At 40.4% G+C, this 21,409-nt stretch overlaps 1 protein-coding gene across 3 annotated transcripts in view; it reads right to left on the bottom strand.

Moving 5' to 3' along the window:
• LOC120566096 (transcription initiation factor TFIID subunit 4-like) overlaps positions 1 to 18,703 on the bottom strand; it is a 37,186-nt gene extending 18,483 nt beyond the window's left edge. For 2 of the 3 annotated variants that reach the window (XM_039812351.1, XM_039812352.1), the window contains exons 1-14: positions 18,403 to 18,673; positions 17,202 to 17,705; positions 13,990 to 14,111; positions 12,477 to 12,584; positions 11,116 to 11,244; positions 9,689 to 9,811; positions 9,106 to 9,195; positions 6,977 to 7,120; positions 4,338 to 4,464; positions 3,950 to 4,028; positions 3,133 to 3,293; positions 1,961 to 2,091; positions 951 to 1,076; positions 783 to 839 (exon numbers count right to left, since the gene is read on the bottom strand). In XM_039812351.1, coding sequence (XP_039668285.1) covers positions 783 to 839; positions 951 to 1,076; positions 1,961 to 2,091; positions 3,133 to 3,293; positions 3,950 to 4,028; positions 4,338 to 4,464; positions 6,977 to 7,120; positions 9,106 to 9,195; positions 9,689 to 9,811; positions 11,116 to 11,244; positions 12,477 to 12,584; positions 13,990 to 14,111; positions 17,202 to 17,697 — 1,893 coding nt within the window. In that variant the 5' untranslated portion in view covers positions 17,698 to 17,705; positions 18,403 to 18,673. The other variant, XM_039812350.1, reaches the window with a different exon arrangement.
• Between the last annotated feature and the right edge of the window lie 2,706 nt (positions 18,704 to 21,409).

The following is a 21,409-nucleotide window of genomic DNA, read 5'->3' as shown; positions in this document are numbered from 1 at the left end:
TTTGCAATCTGGCGGTCAAAATGACTGCTCATGACAATTCTAGAAACTATGGAATTCTGTCACTTCTAGTATTAATGATTTGTTTCCACAAAATGCATATTCTCTTTACTACTGATGGGATATTTGAACTGGGAGTGATGCCACCAGTGTAATACTGGAACTACGGTAAGTTTCTCAAAAAGTGACAGACTTAATTTAGCACAACTATGCAAGCTCTGAGTGAGTGAGTGAGTGAGTGAGTAAGTGAGTGAGTGAGTGTACAGATTTGGCAAAGTATAGTGAGTGTATGGTGCGGTGGTGAAAAGTGTGTGAAGTGGCAGGCAGCAACAGAGTATGTAAATTAAACATTTGTTTTGCTGTGGAGAAAGCACTTGGTGTGTGGGTGTCGGGTTGTGTGCTGGTGTGTGTGTGTGTGTGTGTGTGTGTGTGTGATGGCTGGGAGCCTGAGAAGGTTGTACTGCCTACTTAAATAGCCACACTGCTACCAGTGCCTTTCATCTCCCTCACAATTATATCTGCCCTGCCAGCGAAAAACATGACACACACTACTAAATGAACTATTAGCATGAAAAATAGCAGGGATTTAAAAAAAAAGTTCCCAAACACTCCTTTACAGTTTCATACAGAAAAGGTCAAGGATTGTATGGTTGAGTCTTGGCTTTCTCCAGGATGACACACACACACACACACACACACACACACACACACACACACACACACACACACACACACACACACACACACACACACACACACACACACACACACACACACACACACACCTCTTTGGCTCTTTGCTTGAGCTGCTGCTGCTGTGGATCCTCAGTGTGGGAGCGACTCTGTGATCACAAACAGAAAGATGTCGAGTAAGTATGCAGAATTTACTTCATGATAGGCAGAAACAAATCGCAGCGGTTTCAGATACTACTTTCTGGCCGTGCATCGCTTACTCTGGCCAGACGCAGCAAACTCTCTCTCTCCTCTTCATCTTTCCTCTTCTTTTTCAAACTCTCCACTTCCTCCAGGAAGCGAAGCTGGGAGCGTACATCACTCACTTTGGCATGCCACGGGTCCTCCTGTTGCAACACAAACACACAAGTTAACAAGACTGAGAGGCCCTAATTTCCTGGCAGCACATCCCCCAGGGTAAACACCGCTCAGATTGTTTGGCATTTTCCTGACCTTTGCCCATCAGCGTGGTATTTTGGTGCCCCACTCTGCTGCCACTTTGGTGGCCACAAATATTTGTGTGAGCTTAAAAATCTTTTTTTATATATTTGTGGAATGGGTTTAATATATTATCTTCTAAATGCTAATGTCAGTCTGGCAGTGGCAATGTTACTGTACCGAAAATGTTTTGTGATATAACAAGATAGTTATGTTGTTATGAGACATTTCTGATCTAAAGAATTTGATATCTAGTAATATTAAGAAACTGTCATGAGAAGAAAAAGTTTCTTTTAATAAGAAACTGAGCAGAATTACTACCGTTATTCAGTGCAAACATAACCGTGAATGTAGTTTAAACTCCGTAATGATGGTATGTTAGGTTATTACTGTCGCTCTGTTGAAGGCAAACGTCCCACTGTACTGTCGTTACGCAGATCACGGACATCTGATTGATTTTACTGCACCGTAGTTAAGTGAAAGTAGGTCATGTTGTAAAACCTACCAGCAGGGCACCATTTACAGAGGGCATTTAAATGTATCTCTAATTGTTGGCCCATAGTAGTAGGAAAAAATATTTATGTAAAGCTATCGCTACCCCCCCGGGCCCGACGACGATATCATCGTCCATCACGATGTTTTACTGTAACCATCGTCAACTGCCAATTTAGGGGACATCGCCCAACCCTAATGGTGGCAGCAATACACTGCCATATGTCATGTATGACTGTTTGTCTTAGTTTGAGTAAATATAAATCCCTTCGTCATATGGGTCTGGGTCACACTGCTATACCTTCAGGGCTGGCTTGCGGTGTTCTGCCATCACACTGAGCTTCTCCAGCAGCCCACGGAGACACTCCTGCGTGGCATGAGAAACCAGAGCTACCACCTCTGGAGCGACATCCGTTACTCCCAATGCCTGTCCTAACACAGGAGACACAAAACATCTGGCTCAAGTATCACAAGAAGACATTATTATAGCTAAGCTTGTCCAGGTAAAGACAGGTTGGAAACTGTAAATAGCAGTATAAACATGACAAAATGTATGCAATCACATTTCATTTTCAAAGGATTTTTAGTAATAATTAAGTGTCTTGTTGTGGCTACATTTTGTAGCAATGTGGGCAAGTGGAGTTTTGAGCCAAAAGCGATCTGCATGCACACGTGTTTTTTTTTAATCTCCAGTAGAAGAAATAATCTCCGTTTAAACTAACAGGCCCAAATCTCATATGTCATCAACATTCTCGTATACTGGGCATAAACGGCAGCATGTTTACCCTGCCTGTTGCTGGTAGTTCCTATGGTAACGTTAGCAAACGTGCAAACTGGGCAATGGTGGCCGAGAGGTTAAAGAAGCGAGCTTGGGACCGGGAGGTTGCCAGTTCAATCCCCAAGATAAAATCTGGGTGGGGAAAAGTAAAAGAGCAGCTCTTGTCCCTCCCTCATTACCACTACTGAGGTGCCTTTGAGCAAGGCCCTTAACCCCAACCACTCCAGTGGAGCTGCTCAGTGGCCAGCAGATCAGACTGTGGTTGTACTGGGCAGCTTCCAACTGTGTAAATGTGACAGGTTGTCGTTGCAAGTGAGAAAATTGTTTTCAAATCGACTTACCTTAAAAAAAGGTTAAAAAATTTTTTTTAATTCATTACATAACATTACATACATACATTTATTGCCGTGGCATTTGACATAGTTCTGGCCACATTTTAAATTTAGCCTGGAATGGTTTCCATGAACATAATTCCTAATGAGAAAAAAAAAGAAAAAAATAGTATTAGCCCCATTTTGGTTCTTGTGTGCAAGAAGTGAAACTGAAATTTAGTGTAGGCATGCTGTCCGCTGGTGGCTGCAACTACTTTGTCTAATATGAAAGAATAGCCTGCACTAATACTGATGTAACGAATGCTTTGTGGTCAGAACGTTAAATGAAATGTGGAGGCTAGCAGGTTGGCTGAGCTTGTGTACCTGTACGGAGGATTCGGCTGAGCACCGGGTTAGGGGAGAGGAAGGGCTGGTCGTGACACGACTGCACCACAGAGCCAACTACGCTGGTCAAGATCTGGGCATTCTCCTCCCTCAGGTTGACTCCAGCCATGGAGGCGACATCGTTAATGTCATCATCTTCTCTGGGAAGACACACACACACACACACACACACACACACACACACACACACACACACACACACACACACACACACACACACACACACACGAGGAAAAACTTGCTCTGATTTATTGGCATTTCTTTAAACCAATCACAATCGCCTAAGGTGGCACTAAGCGCCCAACGGAGCCGCGGTGCCTCTGCAACATAGCCTCTGGAAGGAACTTGTTTTAATGGAACGTGTGTACGTTCAAAAGTAGTTTTAGTCGTGCAACAGAAAACTCAGATTGGACAGATAGTCTAGCTAGCAGTCTGGATTTACCCTGCAGAGATCTGAGGAGCAGTTAACCATAGTCCTCAGAAATCCACCGGAGTTTAGAACGCCAACACAAAGAAAGAGGATCTCTCTCTCTCTCTCTCAAACGTTCCCTCATCATGCAGCTGCCTAGAATCCCTGAATCTGTAGAGCGTCAAATATCATTCTTGATGAACAGGTTTGGTTGTTAGAGACTGGCCAAATCTTCTCCCCTGGCCTGTGACCTATGAATGACCTGATGCTGTCTAAGCTTTCCCTTTGTCTCATCATACCACAACATGGCGTTTCAGGAAATTCCCCCACACAGGTCAACCCGTCACACTTAAATTGGAGTCTAAAGATATCAACTTTATGTATTACCTGTAAGATCCTGAACTGAATGCAAATTTGGTAGAACGAGGTGGCTCCTGAGTGAAAGGCTGCTTCACTGAAAATGTTCCTGTAAGAAGAAAAACATACAAAGTTATGTGGAGAGAAGCATTTAATTGGTGGACTTGATGTAGTCTGGTCGATCCGATTGCATGCGTTGTTTGTGCATTTACACCTGCATTTCACTGGGCTAAGGACACAGGTGAATGCTTCTCAAACCAGTGCACTGGAATGAGAGCCTAAAAACAGTGCTCTCTTTTCTATTTAGGTAATCAAGAATTAGTTTGAATATCTAGAATTGATTCTGAATTTGAATCCTGACACCAAGAATCACAACCAACTTGTGACATTCCCAAAGAAGCCTTGTCCTAACGGTTACCGGTGAAGTGGGTTCCTGACGGGACCACTGTGGGTTTGGGTGGGGGTCTGCTGCTCTTATACGTGTGGTTTGTGGACTGGGCTGATGTCGCTCTCACAGTCACTCCTCGAGGCTGCTGGTAGCTAACCTGCATTTTAATGGAAATCATTAGCATCAGATTTAGATTTATTGTCCCAGGGGGAGATTTGTTTTCACACACAGATATAGACAGTAGGGCTGAATGATCTGGGGGGAAAAACAAAATCTAATTGCGATTTTTCTGCCAGATATTGAGATTATGATTCGATTTGCAAATTCTTTTTAAAGTTTAGCTAAAGTTTAATATTCACTGTGTAACAGATAAAACATTTCATGGAGCATAATAACATGAGACACCACCCAAACTGCTCTTTATTCTTATGCAAGGATGAGAACATAGAGGTGAACTGCCAGCAATAAGTGTTTTTTTTTTTAAATAAGCAAACACAGAACATTCATCACAAAAGCTAAATGCGACGAAATGCCTCAGTTTTATTCCAGTATTTATCTAGTGAAAAAAACTAAATATAATTAAAAAAGGAAATAAAAATGTTAAACCAAATGTTAAACATTCAACTAAAAATTGCACATTCCAAATTTCACTTAGATAAAAAACATTTCTTTAAATATCTCCAACTTATGAGTTTTATAAGAGCAAGTCAAAACAATATATTAACGAAACCCACTATTTCAGACTTGGAAGAATTGTTGTTTAAAGATAGTCAAAAGAAAGGCATTATTTCTCAGTTTTATAATCTGATTATGTCTTACGTTCCTGAAAGTTCTCATGATAGATTTAGAGCTTGGAAGGATGATTTGTCATTGCAACTTTCAGAGGAAGACTGGCAAGATGCATGCACTTTAGCCCACACAACATCAATAAATACTCGTCTTCAAGTTAAATGGTTAATGCAAACATATGTGACACCAGTGGAACTCTGTAGATATAATGGAAACATTCCTGATGTGTGTTTAAAGTGTAAACAATGTAGAGGAACACTGGTTCACTGTATGTGGCATTGTACAAAAATTACACTCTTTTGGGAAGAAGTAAAAGACATTCAAAATATTATTTCCAAACAAATATTAGAACCAAAATTATTTTTATTGGGCTTATATCCAGAGAAGCATAACTATACTAAAAATGAACGTGCATTTATAGACCTTAGTCTGCTTAACGCCAAAAGATGTATAGCTTTATTTTGGAAAAAAACATGTAGACCAAGAGGCACTTTATGGTTACGGCAGATGCTGTCTGCTCTGTCACTAGAGAAGATTACATATGTGCTAAAAGGCAAACAGAGATTTTTGGGAATATCTGGAATACTTTTATTGATTATACCAAAGATTTGGATTTAACAGATGACAATGACTGAGATGTGTGGACACTGCAGTTTAATTCTGGACAATAATTTGTATCACCTGATTTGTATAACTCATGTATTCTATTTTTTATTTTAAAGATAAGTGTTAAATATTTGTAGATTGTTGCTTGGTATAGAGATGGCTTTCTGATAGGCATTGTGGTTGTTTGTCTTGTGTTTGATTATGCACAAAACTTAATAAATCTATTCTGGCAAAAAAAAGAAATTGCACATTCCATTAATCGCGGTCTTCAGGATTAGCTAATCGCATTCTTTCAAATCGCGATATGGCTGGGCGATATATAGATAAAGAGATATCACACTATATTCTTGACCAAATACATCAATATCGCGAAAATATTGTAGGGTTGACAATTGGGGCTTTCAAAAATATTTTTTATAATGAGATTTTAGATAATCATCAATAATGTGGTAAACAGTTTCAAGTGAAATTATAGAGAGATGATATTCCCTCAAAATGTTTCACAACAGATTTTGAGAATTTGAGTTAGTATGTGTTAGTTATTAATTTAGACAAGGTAACTGTATATCACTATATCTCGATAAATGATTTCATCACGATATGATTCCATTGAAAGACGATAAATTATCATGTTGAATTATTGCCCAGTCCTAGTTGAGTGTGGAGCTGAAGTCAACAAAAAGGACTGCAACAAAGTTGCCTGGTGATTCCAGATGTTGGAGAAGGGAGTGGAGGAGACATGTTGCATCCTCTGTGGTCTGACGGCAGAATGGAGTTCAGGATGGCATTGCATGGAGTGAGTGTGACCGGTTGTTAGTGGTCAGGTACCGCTGGAAATTCCGCTGGATGTCCCTTATTTTCGGCCGGATGTGCGACACCTTCTGCTGACGAGCACAGGTTCCTTCCCGGGCCTATTTTGCAGAGGCACCATTGCTCCGTCCGGCACTAAACGCCGCCCAAGAGGATTGCGATTGGTTTAAAGAAATGCCACTAAACAGCAGTGTGGAGAAGGGTCTGGCAAAGTGAGACTCGGCTCTGAAGGACGGGTTTTAGACTGATGCCGTCCTCTAGGGTTCAGAATCAGGCAGCCCTACCGCATACATGGCAGAGAAATCTGCGTTCTCCGGGACAAATCTAGCCAGGGAAACCAGGTTTCTCCAATTCAAACAAGCATTCAAAACATGAATTGTTCCTCACGTTCATTGATAATGAAATGTTTTTCTATTATAAAATGTACACTGCTCACCTCATTAGACATCCAGACATTTCTTTACCTGCTGGTTGGTATTGAGGTTTTGTCCTGTGTCGGCGCTGGACTGCTTCACGGTGGAAGACGGAGTGCTGAGGTTGCGGGCTGAAGCCTGTTGGATAAATAACTGGGGGTCTGCAGTAAGGCGGCGCACTGCAGGAAGACTTTTCTGATAGCAATGACAAAAAGATGAGTGGGAAAGAAGTCATGTCATCAGCCAAATTCCATTTTGCACCCCGACTGCCTACATCCATTTTTATATGAACTATTTAAGAGTTCAAATTAATTTATCAATTTGTATGCATACCGCTGCCATTGCATAGAACTGTGACCGCTGTAGCTGGCTAACTCATTCTAGCTTAGTGCCATTTTCTTTTGAACTAGTCTATTGACCATGGCAAACAGTTCAATGTGCGATCTGCTCTTCTATTCTATTTCTATGTCTATTACAGAGTGCGTTCTTTTACCTCATAAACAATCTTTGGCAGAGTACAGACACCGGCTTGCAGAGAGCAAACAAACCAGACAACAGCCCAGTTTCATTTTGGCCCGTTATCAAGTTACGTAATTAACGTTAATAAGCGACAGTGGATATGACCTGCCGCCAACGACGTTTTAACCAGTGAAAAAAAGTATCAGCGCCAGCAAAAAATGAGGAGCGGCTAGCAGGTGGTTTTCTACATTGCTCTTTGGTAATTCAGGAGGTAGTCCTAATCAACGACTGTTCATTGACGGGATAGTTCCGGTGCCGCCGGAAGCTCCAGCGGATGTCCCTCACTTTCCGCTTTCTTTGTGTTAACTTTAAATTCCGGTCGCATCAAGCAACATTAAATCGGAACCTCTGAGCAACATTGCATGCTGAAAATGGCGCAAAAAGGTATGCCTGCTTGTTTTTTTGCCGGGAATGATTGTAAAGATTTACAAAGAAGACGTTTGCAACTTAATGTCTGGTAACAAACCTTTTGTTTGTAACCAGTGGAGTGACAGAGGTATTTATACTCTAGACCAGTTATTCAATGGGGAAGGTATGTTGAGCTTGGAGGACCTGAGAACTAGTTTTGAGATCCCTAGAACATCCTTTTTCCTTATCTTCGCTTAAGGTCTGCCCTAAAATGTTATCGAGTACCATGGGGAAACAGTCTTGAGACCCACCCAATCATTAAATGGCTTGTTGATTTTCCTGCGAGAGAATTAGTGTCCAGGATTTATGCTAAATTGATGCAAGTATCCGTAGGAGAACTCCCAATACTAATTACGTTACAATATTACGTTCCCCGGAGGAAAGGATTAGTCACCTGACTAATCACCAGCAGATCCACTTCAACATATGTCATAGGACATATTGGACACCTCAGAAGAGATATATCTCTAAAGTCATTCCCACTCCCTACTGAACGTTCTGTCAACCTGAACAAACTGGAACTTTCCTGCATATGGTCTGGGGGTGTGAACAGGTGCATGAGTTTTGGAATAAAACAACATCAATAATATCTGATGTGATAGGATGTTGAATTCCTACTGACCCGATTGTTTTGTTACTTACTGAAGACTCTAAAATTACACCTGCTTGGGAGACAGAAGAAAGTTTGGTTAGCCGGCTCAACCGCGACCAAGAAAATGATAGCTCAATTCTGGCTCCCCCCTACAGCAAGGATCAACAAAGCCAAATCATCGACTATAGACCTATGGAAAAGTGCAGCAGCACAAGTATCAGTCCTAATGACCTCAGCATCACAAGAAGTAGAGGAGGGTGACTAGGCGAGGTGCGATTTCTGTTTTTGTTTGTTTGTTTTTTTCCTCTTTTCCTCGAGACCACAGAGGGTGGGGGGTGGGAGAGGATGATTGTTCAAGTGGGTTTGTCTGTTCTGTTGTTTAAAATGAAAAACTAAAAGAATTGATCTTTTAAAAAAAAAATTTAAAAAAAAAAGACATTTGCAGCATTTCCTCTCTAAGTGGGATGTTTGGGACCGATTGGTGGGATTTGCTATTGAAAAAATACATACATTCACTGGTAAGAGCAAATTAGGTTTAACCATGTGTCCAGCTAATTAAGTGTACGCTCCTGTTGCCAGACCTTTCTCCGCAGCGCTGTGGAGATGGGTCTGGCGATGAGACTATTCAGGAGGTAACAATTACGTGTTGTTCTCTGGTCACCTTGAGGAAAGGCACCAAGCAGGGCTGTGGAGTCGACTTCAACTCACGATACAGCTGTTCTGTGAACTCCTCCGCTTCTAGCTTCCCTTCCTGCAGGATAAAAACAAGGACAAACACTTCAGGCTTTTAATACATTTTTATACTACCTGGAACATTATGTTCAAAAGACAAGGAAATAAGCTGGTAAATTAATAATAAAAAACACCCGCTGAAAATTATGCAATGACAAATAGGAAATAAATACAAAATAATCTTAACTCAAGGTCTACTTACTATCTTTTTAATAAGTAGACCTAGCTACTTTTAGGTCTACAAGAGGCTTTCAATCAATCTTAAAACATTTTGTTGACAAAAGTAGATCTGATACTAGTACTAGTTCTCGAATCCAAAAGTGATGAGCAGTAAAGAATTTGTAAAGCGGGTTTAAAACACAGACGACTGAAGGATTTATGATTATATTATTGGTAATTCAAGCCTAAAATGGACAGATTTTGATATATATTTTAGACATTAGAAGATTTCATTATTGTTCTACTGTATTAAGTGAAAGCAGCTCCTGTGATGATGGCGAGTAGAGGCGTACCAGCAGACTCCGGACCAGTCCTCTGACATTGTTGGCCATGTTGGCGGACCTGGAGTCACTGGAGGCCAGCTTGATCAGAGTCACCAGGAAGTTCTTGCACTTCTTCACACTTTCCAGGGTCGCCTGTTGATGAAAGGGCAGGCAACAACCAAGCGTAATAAAAAGGTCAACTTGGTCAATTTGTGACACGCTGTTCTCATCCCTCCTGTTCAGCTGTTTGCAACTGATGCATCGCGTTTACGCAGCGACTACCTGCATTCTTTGAATCACTGTAAATTGTATAATTGTTTAGTGAAAGTCTATTAAAGCTGACGCATACTTCTAAATTGGTATGTAAGCTAATGCCTGACTTTGTAATGAAACAGTAGCAAAATTATGTAATGCTGCAAGGAAAAAACACAAATCATGACTACACAAACAGGAAACTTTCACCGGAGTAAAACGGTAGGAATCAAAGCAGATTTTTCTCACACACACACACACACACACACACACACACACACACACACACACACGCTGAAGTGGGTAGAAAGAAACGGGCATATGCATGTGCAGAACGCCCAATAGGAATGCTCTCTCTGAAATGAACTGTAATTGGCCAAGGTCTCCTGTCACAGGCTACATTTTCTAAAGCTTGAAAACAAAGCCTAGATGAGATGCAGGAGTCTAGTTCTCTCTCAGACCATTTATGGGACAATATGCTGAAAGATTATGGAATTTTTGCCAAACGTCACCGAAAAAAAATACCACGGCTTTAAGTGGTAAAATCTACATGGAAGATGGTCAACAAGAAAAACAAGTGGACCTCTACCCAGGAACACTATGGGACCTTCCTGTTTGAACACAACAGCAAGACATCCACAGCAATTAGGCATGCTGGGGGTTGGACCGTTTATTATTTGGACTACAAAGAGTGTCAAACCAGAGACGTGGTTATGTCAACTCCTCCTTGCAACTTCGCTTTACACTAAAGAGAATTTTTTTTTTATTTTAGCTAATGTAACACTCTTATATAAAAAGAAATAATTTTTTTTCTGTAATGACAGCACAAAAATAGAAATGCTACGTGTGGAGGAGGCCTTATAATGGAACCTACGCAACTTCTAGGCAAGACCCGCCCTTCAACAGCATTCACACGCTACGGTTGGCCAGGCGTCCATGCTTAAGAAGGTAACGTAACCCGATTTGTTCAGGTCCTATCCTAACCTTAACCACTCGAGGTCAATGCCTAACCCCAACAAATCGGGCTGCTTCGTAGGGCGGGACTTGCCTAGAAGTTACGTGGGATCCATAATAACGCGTGGAGGAGATAGTAGGGTCCCTGTTATTGTACTGGCCAGGTGCTGCAGTTTCAGACTGACAGTTTTCGAAGACAAGTGAAATCCAAAGTGGGAATGCAGGTCGGAGCTGGGACTGGTCAGACTCACCTGACTAATCGCGGTTGCAGGTTCCTTTTTGGTTTCCGTGACGACCGCCTGAATGCGATGCTGGCTCCCCTGTTCAGACGCAGCACTGAGGGGCGGGACTACAGCTGGTTTGTGAGCCACACCAATCACCTGAACAACACAATATAATCTATCACTCAAAGAACACCGCAGCAGATAAAACTGACAAACAATAAGGCCATATTCTTAATTTTGCAGCAGGCTGATTGTTGATTTTGCAGAAAGGCCTGAGGACCGAAACATTGTCAGAATAAATGCTGAGGAGCCAGAGTGTGCAGCACTTTCTTCTTACTTTTATAGCAGGCTTTCCGTCATTATTATCTTTATTTATGATGGGTGGAATCCATTTGCTTTCTAAACTAACAACGCTCGCTTGTTTAAGGAGCTCTGTGAAGATCCACAGGTGCAGCGACGAGCTGAATAACTCATAAAAATGAGGAAAACCTTTAAAGTGCTGCAAGGCTTAGGGATTAAGTCGCTGGTCGCAATGTCTCTGGTTTGAGTCCGGCGGGGGACTTTGTCTTTCCCTTGTTCTCTGTCAGCCTTCTAGTACTGCCTAATTAAAAGACATTAACAATCATTTTCCGAGTGACTTAAACCTAAGCAACTACCAGTCTATTTTTCTGTCATCCTGAATCATCTATTATCATCATCATCAATGATGGGTGAAGTATAATTTAAGAAAGAAGGAGCAGTTCCTTTTAAATTTATGTCCGTTACAAGTAACTGATGATAGCAATATCATGGAAAAATGTACACGGGCCAAGTATTGGTAAATGGTCAAAGGAAGTATGTGTATTATTAGAAAAAATAAATAAATGACATTCTCGAAAAAAGTTAAACAAAAGAGCGTGGGGGCCTCTTATTAACTATCTTGAGCATACGAATTTGGAAAGTGTGCTGGATTGGGGGAGTGCAAATGAGGATGATTGATGGGCTTCTATATCGGGAGTAGGATGCATGCCCTGCACACCTCGCCTTTGACTTTAGACTATGGAGGACTGAGGTAGGACACTGGTGATAACTAGTTGTAGGAGGGACATTTGTTAGTTACTTTTTTTATATTGTAGACGCATTTGTGTGTGTGTGTGTGTGTGTGTGTGTGTGTGTGTGTGTGTGTGTGTGTGTGTGTGTGTGTGTGTGTGTGTGTGTGTGTGTGTGTGTGTGTGTGTATATATATATATATATATATATATAAAAATTTAAAGAAATTGTTAAAACAAATGATGGGTGGAGTATTATTATTAATGACGGTTGAAGTATTATTATTTATGACATTTGTGGTCGATTTGCAGTAAAACTTGCCATGAGTGAATACTACATGACTGTTGGAGCTTTTGTACCTTTACCACAGCGGTCTTCTGGACTGGTGCAGGCTGGAAACTGGGAGGGGCTGCCATTCTGATCACGGTCACCTTCTCATTACTTTTATTTCCAGATGCTGCAGATCCCTGGATTCCAGACAGGACAGTGAGTCGAGACCGCAGGGGTGAGGATGTTTCTACAGTAGGGCTGGTTACCACATTGGTGATGGCACAGTGGATATGACACATGCCTTTGGTGTGGGAGATCTGGGTCCGCTTCCCACTGCGATACATCAACCAATGTGTCCCTGAGCAAGAAACTTAACCCATAGTTGCTCCAGCGGCGTGCGACCTCTGACATATATAGCAATTCTAAGTTGTTTTGGATAAAAAGCGTCCGCTAAATGACATGTAATATAATACTTTTTAGGTACCGACCGAGTTGCCTCTAAAGTATCGAGTATCGAGAAATGCCTCGCCGTTCAATACCAATTTCAATACCTAAGGTGTAAATCTCATCAGCGTCAGTGAGCCAATCAGCACTCAGCAAGCTTTCACCAAGATCTCATAATGTCTGCAATTGGCTGTCTGACGTTACACGTCGTAGAGACACGCAGGAAAAACTCTACGTTACACAGAGACGGCTCACGTAGGAGGAGCTGAAAAATGAATAAAAAGATCTGTGCCGTAATGTGTAACGTTGTAATTTATTTTTGTTTTATAAAATCCATAAAGAGACACAAACAGATTACAAAGAGATGCAAAAATCGCACAAAGAGAAACAAAACGTGTGGGGAAAAAAACTACACATTTTCTTAAAGAAGGACGTCTAAACCCTTCGCCAAATACGCACCCCTAAGTCTAGAGCCCGACCGATAAAGGATTTTTAGGGCGATTTTTTTGGTCGTTTAAAAATCCGATATTCCGATATATCGGCTGATATATATTTTTTTTAAATCCAGAAACTTGTAACAAAACAAAACAGATTTCCCTAACATTAGTTATTTGTAGTTATTTATGAGTCGTCACTAAAATAATATGATAATGTTTGTTTTATTGTCACAACAGAACAGAGGAACATCAAAATATATTGAAATTCTGATAAATAAAATGTATAAAAATACAAACTTAAGATATGAAACTTAAAGGGTTAAACACAAGTGTTACCAACAGGGACGTTGTAGAGCACCATCTGGTGGACAAACTATGCAATGCCAACACTCATAACATGGTTGAAGGGGGTTTTGTCAGTTTTTATTTTGTTTTTTAAAATATTCATTCATCAGCCATTATAAATGCAGATACCGATAGTTTGGAAAATGCCTAATATTGGCCCGCCGGTATATCGGTCGGGCTCTACCTTAGTTTTCCACAAAGTGAGGGAAAACACGGAAATTGGTATCGAAAAAAAAAGTATTGTTTAGGAACCGGTATCAAAGTCACGGCATTGGTATCGGTACCAGTATCAAATATGCTTGAACAAGACCCAGCCCTACTCTACATTCATCCACTACCTAATAAACTCAAAGCAGCAGCACACACACACACATACCTGCGGGACCAGTATTCTAGGCCCTTGACCACCAACGCCTCTCAGTCCCTGCTGAGCCTGTGCCAAAGCCTGCTGGGATACCAGCATCAGCTGACCACTGTCGCTGCGGATCAACATCATACCTGCCACAATCAGAGTCCAAAATCACTTGTCATTTAAGAGCTGAAACTAATGATTAATTTCATCGTTGATTGGATTATGTTGCATGGATTATTTCCTGGATGAATGGATTAGTTGTTTGTAGGGCTGGGCGATAAATTGATTTTATCGATTAACTCAAATGTGTAGTCAACATGGATTTGTTTAAAGCGCCCATATTATACTCATTTTCAGGTTCATAACTGTATTTTAAGGTTGTACCAGAATAGGTTTACATGGTTTAATTTTCAAAAAACACCATATTTTTGTTGTACTGCACAGCTCTCTCTCACTGCTGTAGATCCTCTTTTCACCTGGTTTCTGTTTTAGCTACAGAGTGAGACCTCTTTTCTTCTTCTGTACTATCTTTGATTGCACTCGCACATGCTCAGTAGCTCAGATGTAGATCATGTCAGCTAGCTAGCTCCATAGAAGTAAAAGACAGGCTGTTTCTCCAACTTCAGTCAGTTACAAGGCAGGATTAGCTGGAAGACTTCTAAATGAGGGCACACATGTAAGTAGTTCTTTTGTAGATTATGGTGAACTTGTGCGTGTTGTAGCAGTGCTTTGCTATTGAGAACGAGGTACCATGCTAGTGTTAGCATTAGCGTTAGCATGCTAATGCTAATGCTAACGCTACGAGCTACCAGCTCATTTCGGATTGTGACATCACAGTCCGAGTCGATTTTGAACAGCTCACTAGGAGACTGAAGGCAGGACACATTCAGAAACCGTATCTCACTCAAAACAGCATGGATGGATTTTTTTCAAAGTTTGTATGTGTGTGGAAGCACCAGAGACACAAAAGAACACCCCAAATACCAGAAAGTGTTTTTTCATAATATGGGCACTTTAAATGAAAAATCGATTTTCTCCTTAACATCCGCCGACGCTCCCCTCTGGGCTCCCGTAGCTCCGAACGGGCTCATCCCTCCCCCCCCCCGCGCGTTTGCCATAGAGATACACAAACAACATGGCAGCGAAAGGGACTAACATTAATTATTTTCTTAACCCGTCGTTTCATTACTTACTTATCCGTAATCTCCGCCGAAATGACCGGCCGCTCGCGGTGCACTGTCCCCGGCTGAGAGTCACCTATTCTCGGTAACTGAACCACCAGCTACCGCTGACCTGAAGGAGCACCATGCAGGGCACCAGAGGCGTAGTTGAGGAATTCTTTTGCGGCTCAACACATCTACTAAATGCTGCTGATACAACCGAGCTGTGACGGAGGTCTGTACTAGCGGCTTAAACAACTTGCAATCGCCGCTGTGTAGCACGGAGCTCCGCTTCGACGTTTGTTTTTATCGCTACGAAGGAGCTTGCTACAGGTTTGCTACATTCAAGATACCATGGGATGTTAACGTACGTTACTCAGCAACAGGTGAAAATAGGGGCAAGGTTGCGCAATAACGTTAAAATGATTTGAACTTTTAGCGAGGAACGAGAAGTGAATTACCACCTGTATGTGTGAAAACAGCTTTATCTCATGCATCCGTTTTGTTGTTGAACACATAGCAGCCCCCCCAAAAAAAAACAACAACCTCAAACCAATTTATATTTCCACAAAATTGGCATGAACAAACATAATGGTATACATGCCCCATGTGTGTGTATGAGTCAAAACAAAATAAACTCTCTTTGTCATCTGCAGATTGATTTTAAGTAGTTTTTTGAAAAAAAAAAAAAAAAAAATCGGGGATTTTATTTTTAGGCCATATCGCCCAGCCCTAGTTGTTTGATCTCTAAAATGTCCGAAAATGGTGAAAAATGTGGATCAGTGTTTCCCAATAGCCCAAGATGACGTCCTCAAATGTCTTGTTTTGTCCACAACTCAAAGATATTCAGTTTACTGTCACAGAGGAGAGAAGAAACTAGAAATTATTCACATTTAACATGCTGCAACCAGAGAAGTTTTACTCGTTTTAATTATTGAAACCGATTTATTGATTATAAAAAAAAGTTGCCGATTAGTTTAATAGTTGACAAGTAATCGATTCATCTTTGCGTCTCTATTGTAATAATTGATGATTTGTCCTGAAAAGAAAGTGCTGGGTAAAGTATACCTAGTATGTGTCAGATATCACAAGATTATTATTATTATTATTATTATTATTATTATTATTATTATTATTATTAGAACGATATTGTAGGATTAACTATTGGTGCTTTCACAAAATATAATAGATTTTAGATAAATTATCATCAATATTTTGGATATAATGACTAAGTGGGTAAAGGCAGATAATAGAACAGCTAGAACAGTCTGGTAAGTTTAGAAAATGACATCACTTCACTGTACATGATACAAGCCTTCTGTGATCGCGCAGTATCCTCACTGAACGTTGACATATACAAGTCTGTGATTATCCTTCCTTTATATATTATTCTAAATAATTCATAATTTCTGCTTTTTTTAAATCAAGACTTAGGTATTTCCTATAAATGAGGTTTATTGACCATGAGTTCCAAAAATAAGTGTAAAACTAGTGGAAATAAGTTTGTTAGTGGTGTTCATACACAGTAGTGAAAAGAAACATTAAAAACATTGAAAAAAAAAAAAAAAGCACCAAAAGTGTAAAAAAAAAAAAAAGGTCCGAACACCCCCCCCCACCGAAACGGAACTGACACTTTGCTGCAACAACAGTTACTATATAGGCCAACTTTAATCTTGACATATAGGCTAAGCATTTTGTAGCAAATAACAAAAAAAACACTATTAATGACATTATCTTAATGCAGTGTAACTACTTCAGCATGTAAATAATGCACCTAAAATACAAACGTTCTTTGACATGCACTCTAACAATGCAGCCCCATTTCTGATACCGTGGGGGGCAGGAATGTTGCCGTGAGGGGCCGCCACGCTCAAATCAACATAGAGGAAACACTGATTAATATCAAAAAGTTACACACTAAAGCTTTAAAAAAAAAAAGTCCTATCCCCCAGTATGATTTTCTTTTACTTCTACAAGCTATGGAAGCCAAAATTGCCAAACTTTACTGCTATAAAAACTTAAATTTATATAAAGCCTAAACTTAATAAGTGTAAAATGTTGCGTGTTGCAGCTCACCTGCTGGTATTTGGATATTGGCTGGGAGCTGTGGGGAAGCAGCGTGGGGCAGCCGAGGGGCCACAGTGACTGTCTGTGCACCTGCTGCCCTGGGTACAGTTATCACCACTGTCCGTCCTGGGGTGGGGGTCTGGTTCATGGGGGCCACCTGGCTCAAAGCTGCTTTTGTTACCTGTGGTTGGCTGGTAGCGGTCACTTGTCCTGGGGTGACCACCTTTGATACCACCATGACAGAAGGGGAGGAAGTCTGACGCACTGCAGCTATACAGGAGGGAGGTTGGGGGCCATGGCCAGTGGGGAGGACTTTAGGTGTGGGGGTAGAGACACAGTCACCCTTTGAGCCTCCTGCAGCAGTGGCTGGGGATTGCAAGGCAGCGATGGGTCCACATTTGGCTGGGACCTGTAATATCTGGACTTTATTAGAGGTGTCTCCAGCCCTTGCTGCCCCACTGGACTCCAGCTTTGGGGCGTCAATAACCACTTTATTTGTGGCCATAATTATTTCTGAATGGAAAAACAATGGGATTTTATACATAATCCAAAAATTATGAAATACAAAAGCAAGAGTTTGATATTTTTTCCAATTGCTAAAACGTTATTGTATGTTAGTTTAAGCAAAGTTGTACCCCATTGAAAAAAAAATATTGCCTTTAAAACTTCACAACAAGGAAACATGCCGATGTCTGCAGTCAGTTCAGCAGGCCCGCTATCATGAGTAGCCATTACTTAGGATTTTAAATACCTAAATTGTAATTGTGTATTTTAAACTTCAAACTTCACGTAAAGTAAATGCTGCCCAAGTTAACAAGCGAAAATATTTAGTATTTAGTAAAATTTGACTTCTGTGTTTTTTCTGTTTGGTAACTTGACATAATGTTACAGCGTTAGCGTTAAGTGTTTTAGCTTTAGACTAGCTAGCCTAGGACATTGACATTTGCTAGTTCACACTATATAAACTTAACGTAGCGTTAGCTAAGTGTTTCAGCTGCTTTAGACAACTAACATAAGCTAGCTAGTTTATGAACATTAACGTACCGTTAGCTAACGTGAATGCGAGGCCTTTTGCTCCGAGAATTTTGACTGGAGTCAGGCGTTATTTAATCCAAAGAAAAAAGCTTTTCGGTTTAAATAATTGTTAGGGCTGCGTTCGCTGAAAACCACCGAGTACATTTCAGGAGAAAAAGCAAAGTCACGAGCTCACCTGTTGCTGTTGTCGATGATTTTGCGGCAGGCAGCCATAGATATATACACAGGCAGCGTGGTGCCTGAATTCATCCTGGACCACTTGCTGCATTTGTGGAACACAGGAAAGAAAGACGCACCATGATTAGCTACGGCTGAGGAAAATAAAAAATACTGAATAATTGTATTACAATATCTGTAAGTTGAAGATGTGTGGCAGAATGAAATGTGAACTACAAAAATACTCAATTGAACACAATTAGTAGTAAACTTTGACTGTAAAAGGAAATCCAGAAAGTACTTTCCCGCCAGCAGATGACGCAATTGCACCGTGTTACGTCACTCAGCATTTCATGCATAGATTTCATGAGCTCTTTGAAAAGGTTGGGAAGTACCATAGACAGTAAGCCCCGCCCTCCTTAGTTACTGTTGCTACACCTGACAAGCTTTCGTGCCTGGCACGTCTATTAAAGTATGTATGCACTTTTTATATAGGCTATGTCAATGGTATGCACCGGTGTCAGACATTCCCAAGGAGATAATTAGTATTTTTTGGCAAACAGGTGAAATATCTGAGAGAGCAAGACAAAAGGGACTGCAGCATGCATTCGAGGGATATATCCACAACATAATATGCAACCCATTAGCGGATAATGTCATCAAAATTGAAGCTAAAGCCAGGTCATGCCATAATGTGAGCCGCCTCATACGCTGACCATTCAAATGGGAAACACACAAATTGAGGAACAGCTATGTTCATGCACAGCAGGGTAAGTGAAATTGTGAAAATAATCTAATAATTATAAATCAAACAGTTTATCCGTAATTCTTGTGGAATAAACACAAGACATTAGCCTGCACTTTGCAATGATAACATTCTCCTGCTTACATTTTTAGCGATTAACAAATTGCCGAAATATATTTTAAAGTATGTCAGTGAGCCTCCGTCTTGCCTTTAATCATCTTAAGGATAATTCCAGCGCAAAACTAACCTTCATAACAGATGTGTACCCACTCGATAGCTCTCTGTTTTCATGCTAATCGAATGTGTTCGTAGCTTGAAGCTAGCGCGGACCGCTGATTAGCTTACAACGCTAGTATTCGGGCCACAGGGAAAGTAAAAACAAATCGCTATTTATACCACTAAAAAGGCAAATATCACCACACGTCAACGGTAGTATAATGAGTGTCCCTAGATGTTAACCGAAGCATTGAGAACAGTGTAAGTGTACAGACAGTTTATTAAAAAGATAGATTAGAAATACAGTAGCTCCCAAGATGGCGGCCGCCTGTATATGAGAACGCGACTATCTTTATACTCTCTCTTTCTTCAATCTATTTCTCAATGCTTCTGTTAACATTTCAATACCCTCATTATGCTACCGTTGAAGTGTGGTGATATTTTGAGCCTTTTTAGTGGTCTAAATAGCGATTTGTTTTTACTTATCCTGTGCCCCGAATACTAGCGTTGTAAGCTAATCAGCGGTCTGCACTAGCTAGCTTGTTTCAAGCTACAAACTCATTCGATTAGCATGTAAACATGTCCCAGAGAGCGATCGAGTGGGTACACATCTGTTATTAACCCCTAGGTTTGTTTTGTGCCGGAATTGTCCTTTATTTTACGTTCAAATATATGCATTATGAACAAAGAACCGTCCTTATTTCCAAGCAATGCTGTGCTGAGTTAGCTAGCTAGCTAACATTAGCGTGTTCTAGCCTTGGAGCAAACGTAGCTAGCTAGGTGTTTTTGTTAATCTTGTCGACATTTAGTTGTGAATGGGGCCTCCCACACTGCTTGATACACGCCCGGCATTTCTCCCTTTGGGTTTCGGGAAGGGAACAAATTCCACCACCCTGTCCAAACTTTTAGGATGCCGGGTATCGGTTTGCAGGTTTTGCACAACACTTCGGCATGTTCCCCTCACTCGAAAGCTTGACAGACCTCCTGTGTCTAGTTACGGTTGCTAAGCCACGATTGGCCTGTGGCGGTTTTCGGGCGTGGCTTAGCGAAGGGTCAATTAGGAATTATTTCTACAGCAAAAGGAAAATCACTCCACTGGAAAAATTTGTTGGAACTCATTGGGAAAACAACATGGCTTCTACCCATCGACTGATAATATTAATATATTTACAGTCTATGCTTCTACCATACCAATTTGTATTCCCCAATAAATTGAAAGAATTACATTATAAAATATTGCACAATATTTATCCCAATAACAAATTTGTTTCAAGATTTGTGGCTGTGGACAATAAATGTGAATTTTGACAAATTGAAGAAGAAACTATTATACATTCATTCTGGTAGTGTCAGTATCTTTTGGAGTTCTGGAAGAAAATTGAACATTCAAAAGAATCACGTAATTAAATTGTAAGCAAAAGATGTAATTCTATATTATGATAACAAAAACAAAACAATACATTGGATTGTCAACCTATTAATTATACGAGGAAAATTTCATATCCATAAAGCTACATTTTCAAAATCGCAGCCAGCTTTTAATCTTAGTCTTTCCAAATTATTAATAATAAGAAAGGTATCATTTTTTTGTATTGTATTTTTTATGTTGTCATTTTTTACTTTCTTCTTTTCTCACTGTGTATTTAAGTACCTTTCTTCATAAGTTTATTTATTTGATGTTATTATGTAAGGTTGTAATGCTCATTGAAAGGAAATGACTGCCTTATTTATATATACAGTAACTTTTTTAAGTACAATGCCGAATCGTTCAACAATTGTTTGTATCACATGATAGTTGTGAAAATATGCAAATAAAGTTTAAAAAAGGGGAAATACTGTGGTGTTAAATTGACAATGGCTTGTTTTGTCTGACAAAATGCAGCGCAAGACACTTAATTTAATTAGTAATCAGTGTAATTATTTTCTTAAATTCCTAACACATCCATGACATAGATGGGGCCCTTGCAGACATCAGAAAAACCAAACAGCACATCTTTCTAACATGTTATAAGTCCTTGTGTTATTGGTGGTAATACTCTAAATGCAATAGTTTCAGAAAGGACCC

This window comes from Perca fluviatilis, chromosome 9 (genome assembly GCF_010015445.1).
Source record: "Perca fluviatilis chromosome 9, GENO_Pfluv_1.0, whole genome shotgun sequence".
Lineage (NCBI taxonomy): Eukaryota > Metazoa > Chordata > Actinopteri > Perciformes > Percidae > Perca > Perca fluviatilis.
Note: the sequence above shows the minus strand (reverse complement) of the source record. Positions and strands in the feature narration are given on the sequence as shown.